A 20320-nucleotide genomic window follows, 5' to 3' on the forward strand; every position below is an offset into this window, starting at 1 on the left:
CGTTGTGGTACATAGCTACATGTGTCAGCGAAAGGCTCTGGCAGAGGGGAGGCAGTGGGGAAAGGCTCAGACCTTTCCACACTGACCCCCCTCTGCCAGAGCCTTTCCATGTGGAGAGGAAATGCTCCAGCAGTGGGGAGCTGACAGAGCCTTTCCCCCCTGCCAGAGTCTCCAGCAGTTGGAAACTGGCAGACCCACCGTGCTGCTGGAGCCTTTCCCTGTGGTGGGGAAAAGCTCTGCAGTGGGGACCTACCCAAGCCTTTCCCTGCTGTCTACCCCCCTCACAGAGACTTTCCCCTCTGCGGGAGGCAGCACGACACCACACTGCTAAAACCAGCAGTGTAGATGGGGAGGCCTGGGTTGGCCAAGTAGAGAGTGTGTACGGTATGGACTCACATACATACCCACACCCGTCAGGTGTGTCACTTGCCTACACCACGCCTCTCTGGCTACACTGCTATTTATCCCCGTGCTGGGGGGCTAGGCAGGTATGTACTCTACATGCCGCTGAAGGAATTGTGCAGTGTAGATGTATCTTTGGTGTGTAGCCCATATGGTCCTAATTTCTTAGGTTAGAACAACACAACACTAAAGGAAAATCTGTTTCTGATCCAGCTCCTCGTAGACCATATGCGTTGTGCTCTCTGTGGGAAGGATGTTATCTGTTAATCGGACTTTGCGTTTGTTCCTTTTTTGAAGTAAGGTTGCTAACCATTAATTTGGATGATTTGAAGGAGGATTCTAACTACGCCACACTGCAGTCCTCTGCCCCCATCCCTCTTTCTTTAACCCCCTGGGATGGAACACCGCTTAGCACAATGTTCCCCAAACCCTTTCTCAGTCTTGGCAGTGAGACAAGTAAAGGAGCAGACTGAGGATTCAACCACACCTTCCTGGGACAGCTAGAACTGTGCAGTCATGTACAAGTATTTGTGCAAATGTGGCTGGAGAAAAGTAAATATAAACGTTGCAGCAAACCAATGAACCCTACAGTAGCTTAATTTTTCCAGTAATGAGAAATAGGGCAAAGCCTGCATGGCCCATAAAAAAAGGTTTAAATTCTTCTAAATTTCCCTCATCCTATTTATCGTCTACTGTTTTCTAACCTGCTCTTTTTTTCCTGAGAAATTCTAAGCCCCTGTGGCTTTTCCCGTGCTCAACCAAAAAGGGAACCATCAGAATAACATGTGAATTATATGGCCGATCACAATGAACTGGTGCAGCTTGACTATGAGTACTGAAAGTGACCTGTTTGTAATCAATCTCCAGAGTCAGTATTTTTTTCAGAAAGCTGGGAAATGACTAATTTCAAGGAAGTTGTGAACTCATGACAATCTAGCCTAGAAAAGAGGCTAGATTGTTTGTTGTGAATACTTCATTCACCTCTAATATTCACCTTTGCTCGGCACTGTGGGCACAGGAAGAAGTCTATGCAAGCAGAGTGCTGAGGCTGATGAGGTGAACTCTAGCCCAAGGCCAAGATACAGGACCCTGTGCAATCGATATGAGAAGGTTTCACTAGGGCTATTCCTATTGGCAGGAATAGCAATTTCTTGACTATAAAAAGAAAAGGAGGACTTGTGGCACCTTAGAGACTAACAAATTTATTTGAGCATAAGCTTTTGTGAGCTACAGCTCACTTCATCAGATGCATTCAGTGGAAAATATAGTGGGGAGATTTTATATACACAGAGAACATGAAACAATGGGTGTTACCATACCGACTGTAACAAGAGTGATCAGGTAAGGTGAGCTATTACCAGCAGGACAGAAAAAAACCTTTTGTAGTGATAATCAAGGTGGGCCATTTCCAGCAGTTGACAAGAACCTGTGAGGAACAGTTAGCAGGGGGGAATAAACATGGGGAAATAGTTTTACTTTGTGTAATGACACATCCACTCCCAATCTTTATTCAAGCCTAAGTTAACTGTGTCCAGTTTGCAAATTAATTCCAATTCAGTAGTCTCTTGTTGGCATCTGTTTTTGAAGTTTTTTTTGTTGAATTGCCACTTTTAGGTCTGTAATCGAGTGACCAAAGAGATTGAAGTGTTCTCCGACTGGTTTTTGAATGTTATAATTCTTGACGTCTGATTTGTGTCCATTTATTCTTTTACGTAGAGACTGTCCAGTTTGGCCAATGTACATGGCAGAGGGGCATTGCTGGCACATGATGACATATATCACATTGGTGGATGTGCAGGTGAACGAGCTCTGATAGTGTGGCTGATGTGGTTAGGCCCTATGATAGTGTCCCCTGAATAGATCTCTGGACACAGTTGGCAACGGGCTTTGTTGCAAGGATAGGTTCCTGGGTTAGTTTTTTTGTTGTGTGGTGTGTGGTTGCTGTGAATATTTGCTTCAGGTTGGGGGGCTGTCTGTAAGCAAGGACTGGCCTGTCTCCCAAGATCTGTGAGAGTGATGGGTCATCCTTCAGGATAGGTTGTAGATCCTTGATGATGCATTGGAGAGGTTTTAGTTGGAGGCTGAAGGTGATGGCTAGTGGCGTTCTGTTATTTTCTTTGTTGGTCCTGTCCTGTAGTAGGTGACTTCTGGGTACTCTTCTGGCTCTGTCAATCTGTTTCTTTACTTCAGCAGGTGGATATTGTAGTTGTAAGAACGCTTGATAGAGATCTTGTAGGGTGTTTGTCTCTGTCTGAGGGGTTGGAGCAAATGCGGTTGTATTGTAGAGCTTGGCTATAGACAATGGATCGTGTGGTGTGGTCTGGATGAAAGCTGGAGGCATGTAGGTAAGCATAGCAGTCAGTAGGTTTCTGGGATAGGGTGGTGTTTATGTGACCATTGCTTATTAGCACCATAGCATCCAGGAAGTGGATCTCTTGGGTGGACTGGTCCAGGCTGAGGTTGATGGTGGGATGGAAATTGTTGAAATCATGGTGGAATTCCTCAAGGGCTTCTTTTCCATGGGTCCAGACGATGAAGATGTCATCAATGTAGCGCAAGTAGAGTAGGGGCATTAGGGGACAAGAGCTGAGAAAGCGTTGTTCTAAGTCAGCCATAAAAATGTTGGCATACTGTGGGGCCATGCAGGTACCCATAGCAGTGCCGCTGATTTGAAGGTATACATTGTCCCCAAATGTGAAATAGTTATGGGTGAGGACAAAGTCACAAAGTTTAGCCACCAGGTTTGCCGTGACATTATCGGGGATAGTGTTCCTGACGGCTTGTAGTCCATCTTTGTGTGGAATGTTGGTTTAGAGGGCTTCTACATCCATACTGGCTAGGATGGTGTTTTCAGGAAGATCACCGATGGATTGTAGTTTCCTCAGGAAGTCAGTGGTGTCTCGAAGATAGCTAGGAGTGCTGGTAGTGTAGGGCCTGAGGAGGGAGTCTACATAGCTAGACAATCCTGCTGTCGGGGTGCCAATGCCTGAGATGAAGGGGCATCCAGGATTTCCAGGTTTATGGATTTGGGGTAGCAGATAGAATACCCCTGGTCGGGAATCTAGGGGTGTGTCTGTGTGGATTTGTTCTTGTGCTTTTTCAGGGAGTTTCTTGAGCAGATGGTATAGTTTCTTTTGGTAACCCTCAGTGGGATCAGAGGGTAATGGCTTGTAGAATGTGGTGTTGGAGAGCTGCCTAGCAGACTCTTGTTCATATTCCGATATGTTCATATTCTTATTATTAGAGCTGGTTGAAAACTTTTCAATAAAACCTCTTTCTTCAGAAAAATGCAGTTTATTGAAAACCTAAATGTTCTATGGAAATGTATTGATTTCAACAGTCCAGATTGGAATTAAGAGATTTCTCAGATTAACCAGTAGCTTTGTGATTAGAGCACTCATCAGGGATGGGGGAGAGCTAGGTTTAAGTCCCTGCTCTGTATCAGGCAGACCAGGGACTTGAACCTGAGCCTCCCAGATCCCAGCCCTCACCATCAGACTCTTTTAGGAGGTATCTCTGTATCTCTTTGAACTTCTTTGAAAAGCATTGTTTTCATTCCACACTAGAACAAAATCATATTTTGAAACTTGTACATTTTTTGTAAAACAGAATTGTTGTTTTCCAGCCCACCCTAGTTTTTATCATCACAACACCTCTGTGAAAGAGGGTAGCATTATCCTCACTTTACAGATAGGGAATTGATGCACTGAGAAACTCTGGGCAGGTCTATGCTGGAAGTGCTACATCTGGGCAGCTGCACTGATGCAGCTGCGCCACTGTAGTGCATCTGGTGAAGGTACTCAATGCCAATGGAAGAGCGTCTCCTGTCAGCATAATTACTCCACTTCAACGAGAGGCAGAAGCTATGTTGGCAGGAGAGTGTGGTGTGAACAGCGCTTAGGTTGCTGTAACTTGTGTTGCTCAGGGGTTGTCTTTTTCACACCCCTGAGTAACTTAAATTAGATTGACTTAAGCGGTAGTGTAGGCCTGCCCTATGTAACCTGTTCAAGTTCACACAGGAACTCTATAATACAGCAGGGACTTAAATCTGGGTTTCTCAGATGCCAGGTCAGCACCCTAACCATTATGCCTTCTCTCTGACACCACGTCTGAAGCCAGATAGATGCTATTCTCCCCCTGGGTGGGAGACCGGGCTATAGTTGATTGCTATGAATATGAAAAGCTGAAGTATAAACATGGAATGCTTTTTAAGTTATCAAAATGTGTTTTGACACCAATGCTCCCTCTAGTGGCTCTTACGTGGTTTTTATTATTATTTCTGATCAGTTACTAAATTCAATTTGTAAAGGAATCGTAATAACAGTTTTAAAGTATAGATAAGAAGGGTTATAATAGAAAAGAGAGAAGTGATTTTAAAGACTACAGAACTGCTTTGTCTTATGACTCAACATTTTCTTGTCTAGTTTGACAGCAATTACTATTTTTCCTACTAAAATCCAGTAGATTATTGATTATTAAAATAAGTTACACATAACTATTTCCCCAAGTCCTAGGGATATTTGGGTCTTGGGGTATGGGTCAAGCTCATTTCTAATTAGAACATTGGTAAGTATAACAGGGTTCAAACCCAGCTGCAGATAGCTCCGTTCTCATACCAGTGTGCTCAGGGGCTGAAAAATCTGGGTGTGTTTGCAGGTGCACGGAGTTTTTGTCTTTGTGCTTTGAAGAGAAAACTAGTAAACTGACATTTGCTCACCCAGGTTACTATTTGTTTTTACCTGAAAAATTCAGCATAATTCACAGTGGTTTCTTTCAGGCTCTAGGCTATTAATGTAAGTGCTAAATAATGTGCTCTCACAATTAAATTCTGGTTGTTCTGAGTGCTGGCTGTAGGGTATTTTGCTACCTTAGACCAACTGGAAAATGTATGTCTCTCTCAGCATTCAGTTACCCACACTATAAAGAATCATTAAAGATTTTGCTCCCCCTAATGTTTTGCTGCCCTTGGCAACTTGCCTGCCCAATCTGTACAGTAGAGTGGGACCTGGTTGTATCCAGTGCAGTTCAAACACTTCGTAGCTATGGTATTTTCTGATGCTTGAATAGTTAGGTGATATGTTTTAAGAAAAATTGACTTGGATGTCTGTTTCAGGTAAGTGAAACCACTGATATTAAAATAATAGCACCAATCCAGCATGTTGTTTTTGTTGTTGTTGTATTTTCATTTGATTGAAGTACGCATTAATTTTACTTTCTTAGTACACTTTTGGAAAACCTGTATCTTATAGCAAAGTGGTCCTGTGCCCTAGCTAAATTTAGGTCAACACTTCAATTGCTAACCCTGTAAATATAGTAGGAAGAAAATAGGGCTGGTTAAAATGCTGACTTGACAAAATCAAAGCAATCTGCGGGACCATGCCTATTCCATCAAAACTCTCAACAGAAGCCAGGCAGGTACACACCTGCCTGCCTGCCAGGCAGCAGGGCTGCCCAACTCCCCAGCTTTGTGGTATCCCAGACAGCCCAACTGGCAGGCTGGCCAGCTACTTGGGCTACTGTGCTTTCCACCTCCCTGGGATTTGCAGTTCCCAAAGTTGCCCAGATCTTTGGCAGGTTATGTGGCCGGCAGTGGGCTCCCTGGTCTGGCTGACTCCCTGGCTGGTTGGCTTTGCAGCCTCCTGGGCTGCTCTGCTCCCCACCTGTCAGAGTTTCTGGGCTACCTGGCCTCCACAGAGCTCTAGAAGAGAACATAAACCCAGTTTTCCCAGCTGGGCAGGTGAATAATCATGGAAACAGAAACTATTTTTACACAGAAGATGGGAGGCTTGTTTCTTATGCTGATGTATATTCCAAGTCTCATAATACTTATTCCCAGGCTGTGAATTAACACAAAGCCTTGGTGCAAAACCACACTAGCCCCAGGGGAGTTTTGGGAAGCAGTATCCCTTAAGAAGAGCTCTTGTGGAGTTTAGAAGCATTCAGTGTGTAAGGATAATCTGTACTGTTTCTTTAAATCTGTAGCAGGAAGCCATGCAGATGGGGACACGTGGAATTTTCTGGGCAGAAGCTCATCAGGGAATCAGAGAAGCTTTGCAGACCACCGTTTTGCTAGTGTGAGCTCCCACTGTGGCCAGCCAGCCACTGGACTGCCTCGTCCCTATCCTTTTGAGAAGCTTAGTTCCCACAGGGCACTAGCTTGTCTATTGAAGGAGTTCTAAGACACAAGTTGTGGCCAGCCTTATTGCAGCAAATAGGGAGGAAGTTCCTTGTATCCTATTTCCCTTTTTGAACTCACAATTGGGCCTTCCTTTTCTGATATACTCATCACCATCAACAATAATAATAATAGCACCTCACTCTGAAGGATACCAAAGCTCTTCACAAATTGTGTACATAAATAAATCTAACACTTGCAGGGAGGGCAGCAGCCAAGAGGCCATTTGGCATACAAATGGGGGTGCCGAGCCGACAGGAAGGGAAAATTTTGGTCAAGGCTATTGTGGCTAACTGCTGCTGTTTTAAAAAAGAAAAAAAATATCATGAGATTTTCAATGTTCAGGGAAAGCAGGATATTGCTTGCTTTCCCCATCCCCACAGCCACTAGTAACCACTATAATACCCAATTTATCTGTGTCACATGGTAGAAGGCTTGACCTCTCTGAGATTTGACTCCCTGCTTGCAGGCAGTCAGGATAATTCAGACCTGATGTGTACACTGCTTAGCCTTTCAGTGCTGCTTCTAAGATTTTTATGGTTCCTGAACAGGATCAGTATATCCAATGATCATTCATATGAGAATCTGTTAGGCAATAGGACTGTACCTTCCTGTAACGAGGGCTGAGTTTGAAAACAATGGGGTTTCAGAGGTGTTGCTGAGGAATTCATCTGAAGACAATAGGATTGTGCAGGTGTTAGGGAGGGCTTAATTTGGTCTACAGAACCTTTATTACTGGTGATGGAGGAAATTACTACCTAGTAAGGCAGGCAGAAAGATTTGCAATTTAACTTCTAAATACAGCAACTTCCTTGTAAATATGAATGATCTCAGGCCTGGTTAAGACATGAGGAGCTTACATTAAACAATTACATTGTTTGTATTTAAACATTTTCAAACAGATGGAGACACCGCAGCCACCAATATCGTCTGTTCTGCCCCCTGCTGTCTGGACTTCTGCCTTTCAAAATGGAGGATGACCTCCGGTTTCTGCCACCACACACACACCTTTATATAACAATAGCAGCTCCCCACACACTCACAGAAAGGTGTGTTCTTAACATGGGTCCATTGTAAGAATCAGAAGGACTTAAATGTGGGCCTATAGGGCTACTAAGCAACCAACACCCCGACACTACAGCAGCAGCTGTAACCTGTCTATTCCCTGTGACCACAATCCTCAGAGCTTGCACACTATGGGAAGTTCCACCTCAAGATATCTGACTGACAATTGCCTTAGTGATCCCTGATTAGCTCCTTGATCCTAAATATAACCATGGGGTGTAACAGGAAGTGGCCAGGCAACAGTGTGGATTCCTATTTAGCTGTCATGTCTACTGTGTTTCTGAAATTGACTCAGAGACTCTGACTAGGATTCTAACACCCAATGGACCCCCAGGACCCCAACACAGCTCCAGGTACCTGGTATTGACCTTCAGCCTGATTCTTGACTTTGACTCCGGCTTGACCCTCAGCTTGACTGTTTAACCCTGACATTGGCTCTGACCCTTGCCTTCAGATCCTACCACTAGTCCTGCCTACCTTTGCCCAGGATCCTGACATAGGGAACCCTATTAGCTAACATAGGTTAAAATAGCAGTGAAGATGCAGCAATTCAGGTTAGCAGCTTGAGTTCAACCCCAGGTTCCTGTGTCTTCACTGCAATTTTAACCCAAGTTAGCTAGTGTGGGTTAGCTAACCCAAGTTAAGAATATGCTCTTTCTTTGCATTGTAGGCATACATCAATCAGTAGCTGGGTGATGCTGACAGTGATTAGGATTTCTCTAATGCAAATCCAGGATGTGTTAGCACTTAGCAAGAAGAAATCCTTATCCTCAGTACTGAGGGGTTAATAAAACAATGATGGCTGGCTTTGCCCTGGTAACGATAACCTAGAATACCTGGAATAGTTCGGTAGGCCTGGTTACTCGGATTGTAAACTGTGGTTTGGTTAAGTACAATACCAGTTACAGAGAGGAGAGGAGAAACATTCAAGCACACGTTCAGCTGGATTCAGACTCTTCTGAAATGGATCTCAGCTGTTTAGGTGATCTCAACAAACCCCAGACAAGTAAGTGGTGAAAATGAAAAGACTTGCTCTTCCTGGCATATTTCTGCTTAAGTGCAAAAACTACAACTACAGTAGATATATTGTAAAGAAAATGGCATTCGCCTGCTACTTGAAGACCACCCAAACTGCAGTGTAATGTGGATAATTTGATTGCAGATATGTTTGCAAGCTGGCCCATCAATTTTGTTTCCAATTGCCACATTGATTGCCTCATTTGTTATGTGTGTAGAAAAGAGCGCGTCCCCCTGTTACTGATTTATCAATGTCTGATTGTGTGAGTACCTTTGCCATCACATCCTTGATAGAAACATTATAATGAAGATAATCATCTTTGCTCAGTGAAGGACTGAGCAGCAAATTTCACAGATAAGCACATACAATTCAGATTTTTGACATAAAACCAGTCAACTGGATCAATTAATCTGAAACTCTCACAGTGCATGGGATTTGCAGAAGATGAAAGCAGTTAGCTTATTGACTGAACACATATCTGAATCTTCTAGTGAAGATATTGGTGCCACTTTGGTTTAAAAAGTCCACCTTACCAAAGTGCTTTCTGACTACTCCTGCTGAAATCAGGAAGAATGAGTTTCTTTTCTAAAGAGACCAACCTCAGATGTTGTGTGGCCAGGGGACTAATGATAGCTTTAGAGCTCCCATTAATGAATCTTGTGATGTACCTTATGATGCAGAAGAAAAATGGTCTTTCTGGCCATTTTGCTCAAAACACTGTGGAGAACCTGTGCTAGAAGTTGTGGAAAGTAAGGCAAAGATGGGGAAAAATAAAAAGAATGAAGGCGAATGAAAAGACCAAGTCCAAAGAAGGAAAAGGGGAAGGATAATGCCCACGAAAAGAAAAGCAAAGGAGAAAATGAAGATTCGGAGAAAAAAGCCAAGCAGAAGGATTTTGATGCCATGTAGAAACTTGGGGAAGCTGAGAGAGGATTTAGAATAGTAAAAGCTCTACTGAAAAAGACGTGCAGGGGAGAGAGAGGTCTCATCTTCGATTATTCTCTGCCTCCATGTATCTCTCTCTATGTCCCTCTCCTCAGCTGCCTCTTGGCTTCCTGTCAAATACTTTCTGAACTCAAGATGTGGCAATTCCTTTCCTCCCCTGTTTGAGGTTTCACATCCTCTGGCATATACCATCACAGTGCAACTTTCCAAGCAGAGGACAGCAGTTGGGGAATTCCAGCGGCACTGTGAACCACAGGCACTGGAATCGGATTTGCCCGCCAAAGGGGGATTGAGGAGAGCTCTTCAAATTTTTTTTCAGTGGAACAGTTTTCCATTAAAAATGCAAGTTATACAGAAAGCGCAATGTTTTATGGGATTGTGACAATTTCAGCAGGAATAGGTCAAAACCCTTCAATTAATTTCATTTTGATGTTTATATTAAAGTATTAATTTTAATATATTATATCAGACGTAGCCAAACTTACTGACCTTCTGAGGCACATATGATAATTTTCAGAAGTTTGAGAGCCCTGACCAGGCATGTCTCTCAGTGTGGAAGCCCCGAGCGCCATCCCCGAAGGGCAGAAGCCCCTAGCCCCTCACCAGCTCACCGCAGGGCAGAAGACCCAAGCTCTCCCCTCCCCTTCCCAGTCAGGTAGGTGGATAATGGTGGGGGGGGGGGGGCTCCGTGAGCCACACTTTAACTGTAAAAGGCTCGTGAGCTGTGGTTTGGCCATACCTGTATTATATGTAACGTATACCATACATTTTATAGAAGTCTAAATGCAATGAATCAACATAACATTGAAATGAAGTGTTTTGACGTTATCAAAACCAAACACTTCAGTGGTCCCAAACTGATATTTTTTTGAATTTTGATTTCATGGGGAATTTTAACATTTTGTTTTTCATTCTCGAATAGAGGGTTTTTTTCTGACTATCCTGTAGAATAGAAATTCCAGTTCCTGACCAGCTCTAGAACTGAGGATGGCACGTGGATTGGTGGGCCAGCTTTGTGCATGTGGTATGAAGTCCCTGGGAAAGCGGAGCTCTGTGCACCTGCACAAAACGGAGTCCTCAGACTGCCATATCATTTTTTATGAGCACTATGTGCACTTCTAAAATCCAGATGCCCCTTCTGATATGGTACACTAACCGTGTTGTGCATTGCCACAGATGTCACCTGCATGGGGAAAGCAAAAGAAAAGATACCAGCAAAATGAAGTAACACGAGGGAGGAATTTGACCTAGTGTTACTTTTATACAATGTCTGTTATTATTAGAATTTGGGGAACATTTGAGGTTTATTTTTCACGTCAGACTGAAACAAAGATTTCACACAGAGAGCTTTGAAATAATTCTGCAGTAAACTGCAGCCATGTTACCCCATTGAAGTCAATGGGACTCTAGTGGGCATTCAGCCCATTGTATGTTTCAGCAAAACATCTGTGTAGAAAAGGGCCCCAACCCAAACTTTTGGTGAAATTTAAGAGAAACTGGCTCAGCAGTCCTGCTCTAGTCCAGATGCTCCCAATGGGGTCAATTAAGAGGGCAAGGCAGCACCCAGGGGGGCTATAAAAGCTAAGAGTCAGAGCCCACTTGCGTCAGTCAGGAAGAGCAGGAGATGAGTGCAGCCAGAAAGAGGAGGTGGTTCCTGGGAAAAGTCTGAAGGCAGGACAGTAGCAAGAGGGGTTTGCTGGCTGGTGTCCCCAAGCCAGAGGGCTGAAGGCAGGAGGAGCAGCAGCAGAGGGCGTGTCCTGCTAGCTCTATACGGGAGAGCCAAGGGCCAGAGAGGACTGACGAAAGGAGGAGAAGTGGAGGGGCTTACCACCTAGCAGCTCCTTGCTGGAGAGCTGGGCCTCAGAGAAACCAAGTGAGGCTCCCAGCAGTGATGCCATGTGGGTTCCTGTTGCGAAAAGAGAGGCTGTGTCCCAGCAGGAAGGGGCAGAGGAACAAAATAGGACTGATAAGGAGTCCAGGTGCGGTGGAAGACTCTGGACTGGTGAGCTCTTCCCCTCTCCCTCCCTGGTGAGCGGGCTAGGGGGGCAGTTTACTTCTGATTGTATATTGCTGAACACGGCTGTACTGGTGAACTGGACTTAATAAATAACACACTGGCGCTTCCAGACTCAGAAGCATCCAGCCTGGTTGAGGTGGTCCCTTGGGCGGAGAAGGGAGCCCTGTTACAGGCCCAGTCACCTATTCAAAGTTTACATCCAGAAATGCACATGAGGATTCAAAAAAACTTATGATGAAAACCCCTGGACAAATACTTTATCATAGCACTGCTGTTGGAGGTGTCAGTGATTATGGAGTTGCTGAAGCCATCACTTTGTGGCTAGAAGCATGTAACTTAAAATGCAGACGGATGAAAATGTGGCCCGCAGGACTGAGTTTGGAGACTTCTGTTTGAAGGAATTACGTTAGAAACAGCTCCTTCCACTGTGGGCAACATGGTGGTTTTTTGACAGTTGTGAGCCAGACAGCCATTTGATTGTCAATATTGTTGTCTTTAAAGGTAGTTAAAAAACCTTGGGTAGATGCACAAAGGGATTTAGGTGCCTACCTGCCACTTCAGGTGCATAAGTCCAAAACTTGAACACAAGGAGAGGTTTCCCAGCTGTCAACCCCAAGTGGAAATAGATACCTCCCTCTGCCTGGAGTTAGGCACCTAATTTCCTTCGAGGGGTGAAGGTTAGGCCTCACCCCTATCCTCAGCATTTCCTACTGGCTAGCTTAGGTGTTCCCTACTCAGTGTGCTGGCTTTTTTGAATTCCATTTCTGCCCCAGGCATTGCATAGGGAGCCTGGGCACCTAACAAAGGGCAGCAGCAGGGCACCTAAAGTTAAACATTGAAATATTGAACTGAAAGGCTTGTCTGCACGGTCAGATAGTGTGCGGTAACCAGGATGTAAATCTATAGCACCTTAGCCTGCCATGCACTAATTGGCCATGTGGCTCCTGCTGCCCTGAACTGTAGCAGAATCTAGATGGCCAGTTAGTATGCAGCAGGCTAGGGCACTGTACAATCACACCCCTGAATTGCTGTGTGGACAAGCCCTATGTCCCCTCTGTTAATTTAGTCACTTGATTTTCTTATTCTTAAAGGTTAACACTTCACAAAGTAAACAATTAGTCTTAGAACATCTCGGCTCATAGGTGCAATTCTGATTATGTACTTAGCATGATTTTCAGAGTTCCTGTGGTCACAGCACCTTTGAGAAGCTATCTCTATCGATTTAATTTAAGCACACTAGCTGTCAGCTATTATGAGATTATGGGTAACGGAGATGAGAAAACTTCAGCCAGAAAACTCCAACTTACACACAAATCCACACATCCAACCTCTGCTGCCGACCCCTCAAGCAAGTGCCTGTGTAAAGAGATGAGTGTTGCACACATATGAGAAACTATCATATATGTGCAAGGTCTAGTTGAAGTTGTTGTTGGAATATTGGCCTCAGAACCTTCTTACATACAGATCAGTTGAGAAATTGGTTTTGCTTTAAATTGAAGGCAAGTGGAGCCTATTATAAGCTGAAACATCTATTTGGCTGACTGCGGGGGCTTCTGCTTATTATCTGAAGTCCTAAGACTGGCTGACTTGTGCAGTGGGAAGGCTAGTGGGGGTGTTAGAGACTCAGCAAAATGAGATGTTTACATACTAGTAAGAGTTGCTTGGAGCTATGAAAGCCTTAACTGTTTCTGTCAGTGAGAGATGTATACTAGTCAGTAACTAGGTATACTGAGCTCAGTCTCTAGTACATGCTTTATTCAATCTGTGGAGGGAGGATTTTCAACAGCATTTTTGTGTTGAGGCGGCTGCTTTGTGCTAATCATATCACGCTAATGCTGCTTAAAGAAACATTTAAATGCAGGGAGGGGAAAGGGAATGGCAAGTGCAACTTGAGAGAATAGAATTGAAAACAGCCAAACACTTGTAATGTGCATTTATTGGCCAGTTATAGTGCTGGTTATGGCAGCAATGATGAGGGGCATATTGATTTTACTGAGGGGAGGATTAAGCCCGATTTTTGTAAATTAAGACGTAACAGGAGCTAAGTGGGCAGTTTGGTGACACTTAACAGGCATTTAGCAAATGAGTTCATTCCTATTGCATGATTGCTGAATGACCATTTGTGATTGTTTATGGGGTTATGGTGCACTGCTGGGTGTGGTGATGATATTCTAGAGATGCTACTCCAGCTGTGACCCACATAAAACTGTCACGTTTGCCAGTAGTTTGTTTTATTTGTTTATCGTCACTGTATATGACATGGTGGACTCTATAGAAAGCTTAGATTGTGTTACTGAATAATTTCTTTTGGTTGCATGACTTCATTTCCTGCCCATGCACCTGTGGATAGACTGGGCTAGACCCCATATTATACTAAACGAACATTTTTTTGTCACTGAGTTACAATGCACTTGAACATTAACACGCTTAAAGCTGGCACTCTTTCCTTATCCACTGTTGTAAGCTCTTGTTGGTGATAATGCCATGGAATCCATAGCACGTGCTATAATCTGTAGGCACTCCAACACCTGTTAAGGAATGAGCCTTAAATTTGCATTAGTTACTTTAAACCAGAATGACCATAATGCAGGTTTTGTATGTCAATGAACCACACACTTGTGCCTTTTAACTCTAATTTTGGGCCCCAGTGCATTGTTAGCACACATTTTACACATGTTTATTGTAAGTAAACTGCAGCTGTTTGAAATCGATTTCTAACTGTAACTGAAAATTAAAATCAAGTGTAGGCTTCATCCTCTTTCCAGTGAAGAAAATGGCAAAATTCCCATTGACTTCAGTAGGAGCTGGATCAAGTCCTGTATTTTAAACAGTGTAACAACCCTCGTTGTGTTCATGCAGCCCACTGCCTCACTTGAGTAAGGGTGGCATGACTAAGGTCTGCATCATGGGCCAAAACCTGAAGTTATTGATTATTACTTTGTCCTTTCTCAGGCAAAACTCCCATTGACTCAGTGGGCCAAAGCTAGCAGGAGGGACATATCTTATTTAGGATTCAATTGTGATACCACCATAGAGCACAGGGTAGGAGATGATGTGATATTGCCGGCAGCTAGAAGAGCTCCTGGAAGCATTGTGCTGTAGACAACGAGGCTGCCTTCAGGAGCATCTGGGGAGCACATCTGCTGTGCCTGCCTTGAAGAAGGGCCCATGTGTGCTTCCCCTGAACGGAGCCAACTCTGCCTGGCACCGAAAGTGAGTAGGGGCATAAGCACACAACCTGTGGGGAATCAAATGCTGGCAGTAGCACTAGACTCAAGCCATCCTTGTACTCAGAGGAGGAAGGGAGGGCACAAAGGGAAGTTCCTTTAACATCCTCCCTACAAACCTGCAAAGTCACCCAGTTATAACCTGGCGCTCAGCACTGAGTCAATCTCCCATTGACTATGCTACCCTCAACTGAGCTCCGACTGCAATGGCAGTTTGCCTGAACAAGGCAATTAAGTGAAAATGAATAAACCTTGCAGAACAACCCCTTGATACAGATTGCAAGTCATGTATGCAAAGGGAAAACAAGAAAGCTCAAAATAGCCACTTGGGAAACTCTATCACTTCCCCTCTTGCTGCCTGATTTACTGTTTTACAACTGCCTGGGTCTCTTTCTTCAGTACATCTTAAACTATTTAAGGACTTAATATAGCTAGGATAAAACTTAAACTGTTTAGTCAGGGGAGTTATGATTAATAAGGTTAAAGGGCTTAGGGTATATTTTTCCACTGTGGTGTGTGGGAAATTAACTAAACATTTTCCATGAACCATAATGAGATGAGAGTTGTGCTTCTTAAATCTTTGTCATAGGAAAAAATTAAGTACAATAATGCATATTTGGCATCTATATTATATAGAACCTGGCCAACATATACAGTGTAATGTAACCTGACTTCATGGATGTAAAATATTTGGAAGAGTAGAAAAGTATATGGAACTATTATGAATTTTATGTATGTGGAATTAAAATGATTTCCAATGTGTTATAGGGATTTTAAATGTTTTTATTGGAATGTGAAATTGGAACTTTTTTTGCACATCACGTATATTTAACCTTTATATACAGAACATTTGAATCTTTGTTTAAAAAATAATTCAATGATGTACACCATGCTAAAAATGCTTCCACTCTCTGAAAAATTAAAATAAACAGTGCCAACTGTTTGGGCAGTAGCATTGACTTTATGGGACAGCATCTTGGCTGGTGTCACTGTCATAGGTCGATTGAGTTCACTGAAGCTGAGTTCAGTGTATACACCAGCTGAGCATCTGTCCCTATATGCTTGCTGACCTTTAGAGGAGTAGTGGAAATGAACTGAACCACCAGGTATCTGAAGGCAGAATCCATACACTATCTCTTCCTGAATTCTTACTGGAGCAGGGAGAATGGAGGATAGTTAAGCAGCAAGATCTGGAGCCTACAGGCAGCTGAGCTGATGAAAGGTGTGGAGCAGGAGAGTGCTTGCTGCATGCTTGGCACCTGCGAAAGGAGGCTTGTATATAGTGGGCCTGATCCTGTAAAATGCTGAGTGCCATCAACTTTCACTGAAGTCAGCAACAGAGGAAGGTGTTTTACGCCTGGCACAATTGGGCCTGGTGTACAGAAATGTGCAGCAGGCTGAGCAATGTGACTAACTGCTGTACCTAAGAAGGTCTAGCCAGGGCAGAGATGCTTAAGTACAGTCCAGTGACAGCGCTGCTATGCTTAGCCACCATTTTTTAGGAGTTTCAGTCACTCCTCCCGCCAACCCGGAGTAACGGCTCCGAGGTGCTTAGGAGGCGTACCTAGTAGAACCTGAAAGCAAGGGCAGCTGTGAGGGGCTTGGTCCTGACCATAGCCCAGACGTGCACTTGACGATGGTAAGAAATCAAACGCTCTCCTCGTGAGAGGCTCAGTGTCTCCTGCCATCTGCTGGGTACAGTTCCTGCAGGCCCCCACCAGTCTGCTGCACCCGCTCCTCTCCACTTACTGGATCACACCTTTCCAAGCACCATGCTTAGCAGCCCTCAGCATTGTTCCCTCATCTGACGCCAGACAAGACAGAGGCCTAAGAGATTGAGTCTGCTGCTGGGTTAATATATGCTTGTGTCTAAAAACTGAGCTCTGTCAGTGCATGTAAACAGCCTGACACGCTACTTCAGGTGTCATCTCGTGAATAGAAAACAGTTAAAAAATATGAATAAGGGAACTAATGGTCTGATCCTACAAGAACTCCCAGTGCAGTTCACTCATTAAAGTAGGAGGGTGCTGTGGTTGTGTGGCGCTCTAAGTCAACTTTCACAGACTTTTACAGAACCCAACTATTTCTGATATTTTTCACTTTCCAATATAATTTTGTTTAAAATATCCCTGCAGGTTGTGCATTAAGGGTTCAAAACAGCTCTTTGTATAGAGATGTCAACATTTTCCAAAGGCGCGTGTGATTTTTGGGACCCTCTGTTTCTGCGTGCTCTACCTCAAACACCATAAAAGGGCCTGACTTTCAGAAAGTGCAGCACACTGAGCCTCTGAAAATCAGGCCTGGAAGGGGTCTCAGGGAGGGCAGAAAAAATCAACCATTTTGGAACACTTAGGTTGAGACATTTTGTCAAGTCCTGAAGGTTTGTCACTTTTATTGTGTATATACACATAACAGAGCAAAAAGCAATTTCTTTCATAACAGGAGTGCGTGGGGTTTTGTTTTTATTACTGTGTTTTTACATCTGTTACATCTGCAGGCAGTGAACAGGCAGATTCTATTAAATGTAATGGTAATCACCACTCCTCAGGCACCATACAGCAGCAGAGAGTAACTGAGGCAGATGATCAGCTTATGAAACCAAGGCGGAAAGATACACCATTTCAGCACCACGCACCGTTTGTTCCAGGTAGGGCGTTTCAAGATGCACAATAGACTTTTAGGTAGCTCAAGCCTTATCCAATTTCTCATTGACATTGATGAGCCTTTCTTTTGACTTTTATGGGAGTTGGACTAGGCCCTACTAAATGAAGACAAAGAATGTAATGGGACTTTTGTGGGAGTTTTTGTTGCTGGGCCTTTCTGAGATGAATAAGGGATGCACCCCATTGGCGTTCAGGTGTTGCAATGCTCCCGCCTGCCTCTCCCTGCCTCCCCCAATGTAAACTATTTGTGTTCTCCTTTCGTGGATACTGCCTGGTACTTGGGGGTAGGAGTGTGGGATATTTATCTTTGGCAAGGTATGAGGGGCCAGATCCTTAGCTGATGTAAATTGGCATAGTTTCACTGAAGTCAGTAGAGTGATGCCGATTTATGACAGCAGAGGACCTGGCCCATTCTTTCTCTAGACGGGTATTCAGAGGGGTGGAATGAACCCAGAGACCAAGTACATCACCGTTATGAGGCACTTGGTGTCCACTGTGATCCCAAAACTCATTCCTTGGCCATGTGGTACCTATTTTAATTTGCTTTCATAAACTGTGTTTAAAAAACACAAGCACACAAACACACAAAACCCTCCACTTCTGAGACATGAAGTGGCACCATGTGAATGAGCATGCTCCGGCCAATATAATGATGTATAAAACTGAGTTTATTGCTAATAAGGGACTTAATTTTTTTTTGTTTTTGGTGTATTCTTTGAACATATTGGTAACTAGCCCTCTGAAGATGTACTAAAACACAGAAAATCAAAAAGATTAAGGTGATTTTTCTAGAATACTTATTTTTCTGTCTCTAAATTATTTTCAATAGAACAGAAGTGTCTTCTATTCAGGAACTAGAAATCCTAATTCCTGTTGGAACACTAAAAATCCTTTTGTAATACTGGCATCAGGTGTGCCCTGTACAATCCTGTAGTGGAATAAAGGGATATAATCCCAACAGCCCTTGGGTGTCCATGCAGAACTGTCTTGGAAACCTCAGGCACGGAAGGTTGGGGAGAAAAGTGGTAGGGCATGCCAGGGGTGTAGCCTCATTGCAAGGAGCACATTGTTTCCAAGTGGGGAAGAGTTACTTTCAAGAGGGGAAGCAAAGAAGGAGTTGTGACTGTCTTTCAGTGTTCCCCTTGATGTGGCACAGCTACACACCACCTCATGCTCAGAGCTGAGCTTAAAGGCTCCATCTAGCCCTATGTGACACTGGACCAAGTCATTTAACCTCTGTGTGCCTCAGTTTTCTTCCTGTATTGTTCACTATGCTGTACAGAAGTGCCTGCCTTAATTGTAAGTTATTTGATTTCAGGGGTCAGAGCAAACCTCAGCTGTACACTGTGGTGGAGATATGGGGCCATTTTTTAAGCAAAGTAAAATAAGAAAATGAATTCCACATCCTTCAAAGGCATTAATGAGTTGCGACATGTGTGCTCCATTTGCCTCAAATAGTTCAGGTTTTTTTTGACAAAAACAATGGTTAACATATTCAAAAGTGATTTTTGGGTGCCTCCATTTTTGAATGTCCAACTAGAGACAATTTAAAGAAACCTGATTTTTCAGAAAGGACTGAGCATCTGCCCTCTGAAAATTTGGCCACTTCAAAATGTCTCATGTTGGGTACTCAAATCACTAGTCGTTGCTGAAAATCTTGGCCCACGTGTCTCTAGTAGAGATGGGCCCAAACCCAAAACTTTGTATCCAAACACCCCTCTATACACTAAGGAGTTCAAAACATGAACTCAGATCTAAATCTGAGTTTTGCAAATAGCCATTATATTTTTAATGTGCCACAGTGTAATCCAAACATGTCTGAGCTTTGTGGGTGAGGACTGGGGAGGAGGCAGGGTACACAATGTTAATTCAGGCTCACACTATTAAATCAGTTCCAGATCTTATCTCCAATTTTTAGAACAGATATAATTACAGTAACGTTTGGTAATTTCACATCTTGTGATACTGATTAACCTTCTGATCTGGTGCTTTGGTCAGGTGGATATAAAAGCAAAAGTCAAGCTGCTGATTAACCATCACAGATTTTATGATGTGACCATGGAAATGTCATAAAGTTGCTTCATTTGCACACATAAATTATCAGGAATCCGCAAATATGCTTTGAGGCAGTGATTTCATCTAAAACACATTACCAGTTCAAAGTGTATTAGTGCACGCTTGCTGAAAATGGTTTGGCATTCAGGCTTTTTTCATCAGCATTAATTGGATTAAATGATCTGGAGTGAAATCTGAGCCGTTGATTAAAACACTCCTTGGCCTGATGGGGTTAAGAAAAAAAGACAAGAAAAATGGAAGACTAAAGTAAAATAAAAAACAGTGCTTATGCAGTCTTTGTTTTAGTGCAGGCTAGAGAATGAGTTTGAGCAAAGTAATTTTAAAGCACAGCAGCCTAAAGGCACCAACTGATTGTTGGCTTGGGGAAGCAGGAGAGAAATAAGGGGCAAGGGAAATCAGAACGGCATTATGAGTGGAATTGAGAAATAATGCGAAATAGAGAGATGGTAAAGGAGCAAAACCACCTACAAGAAGTGAAGTTTCTGAGCAGAATTTAAAACCTGAGCACAGGGACTGTGGAGCAGCAAATGAACAGAGCAAATGTAATGGAGCAAGAAGAGTGTGAACAGAGTGACCTTAGGGCAGCCAGAGTAGAAGCAGAACAGAACATCCTCTGAGCAAGCAACCTCAGGGCAGAGCGTCAACAGAGCAAAGAGTGAGAGGGGTGAAGTAAACTGAGAAGTGGCTCAGGGCAGAGCATATTGTGAAAACAAAATAACCTTAGGGCAGAAT

General features: G+C 43.5%; 1 protein-coding gene across 7 annotated transcripts in view; it reads left to right on the forward strand.

The window, feature by feature from the left end:
* The window catches only part of PPP1R1C (protein phosphatase 1 regulatory inhibitor subunit 1C), an 89351-nt gene that overhangs the window by 61375 nt on the left and 7656 nt on the right, over positions 1–20320 (forward strand). For 4 of the 7 annotated variants that reach the window (XM_037913100.2, XM_043525648.1, XM_037913099.2 and 1 more), the window contains exon 5: positions 17347–17496. The exons of 2 other annotated variants lie outside the window; for them this stretch is intronic. In XM_037913100.2, coding sequence (XP_037769028.1) covers positions 17347–17496 — 150 coding nt within the window. Of the gene's footprint in view, positions 1–7885; positions 7996–17346; positions 17497–20320 lie in introns of those variants that run through there. One more of the 7 variants, XM_043525651.1, reaches the window with a different exon arrangement.

Source organism: Chelonia mydas, chromosome 11, assembly GCF_015237465.2.
Source record: "Chelonia mydas isolate rCheMyd1 chromosome 11, rCheMyd1.pri.v2, whole genome shotgun sequence".
NCBI classification, from domain to species: domain Eukaryota; kingdom Metazoa; phylum Chordata; order Testudines; family Cheloniidae; genus Chelonia; species Chelonia mydas.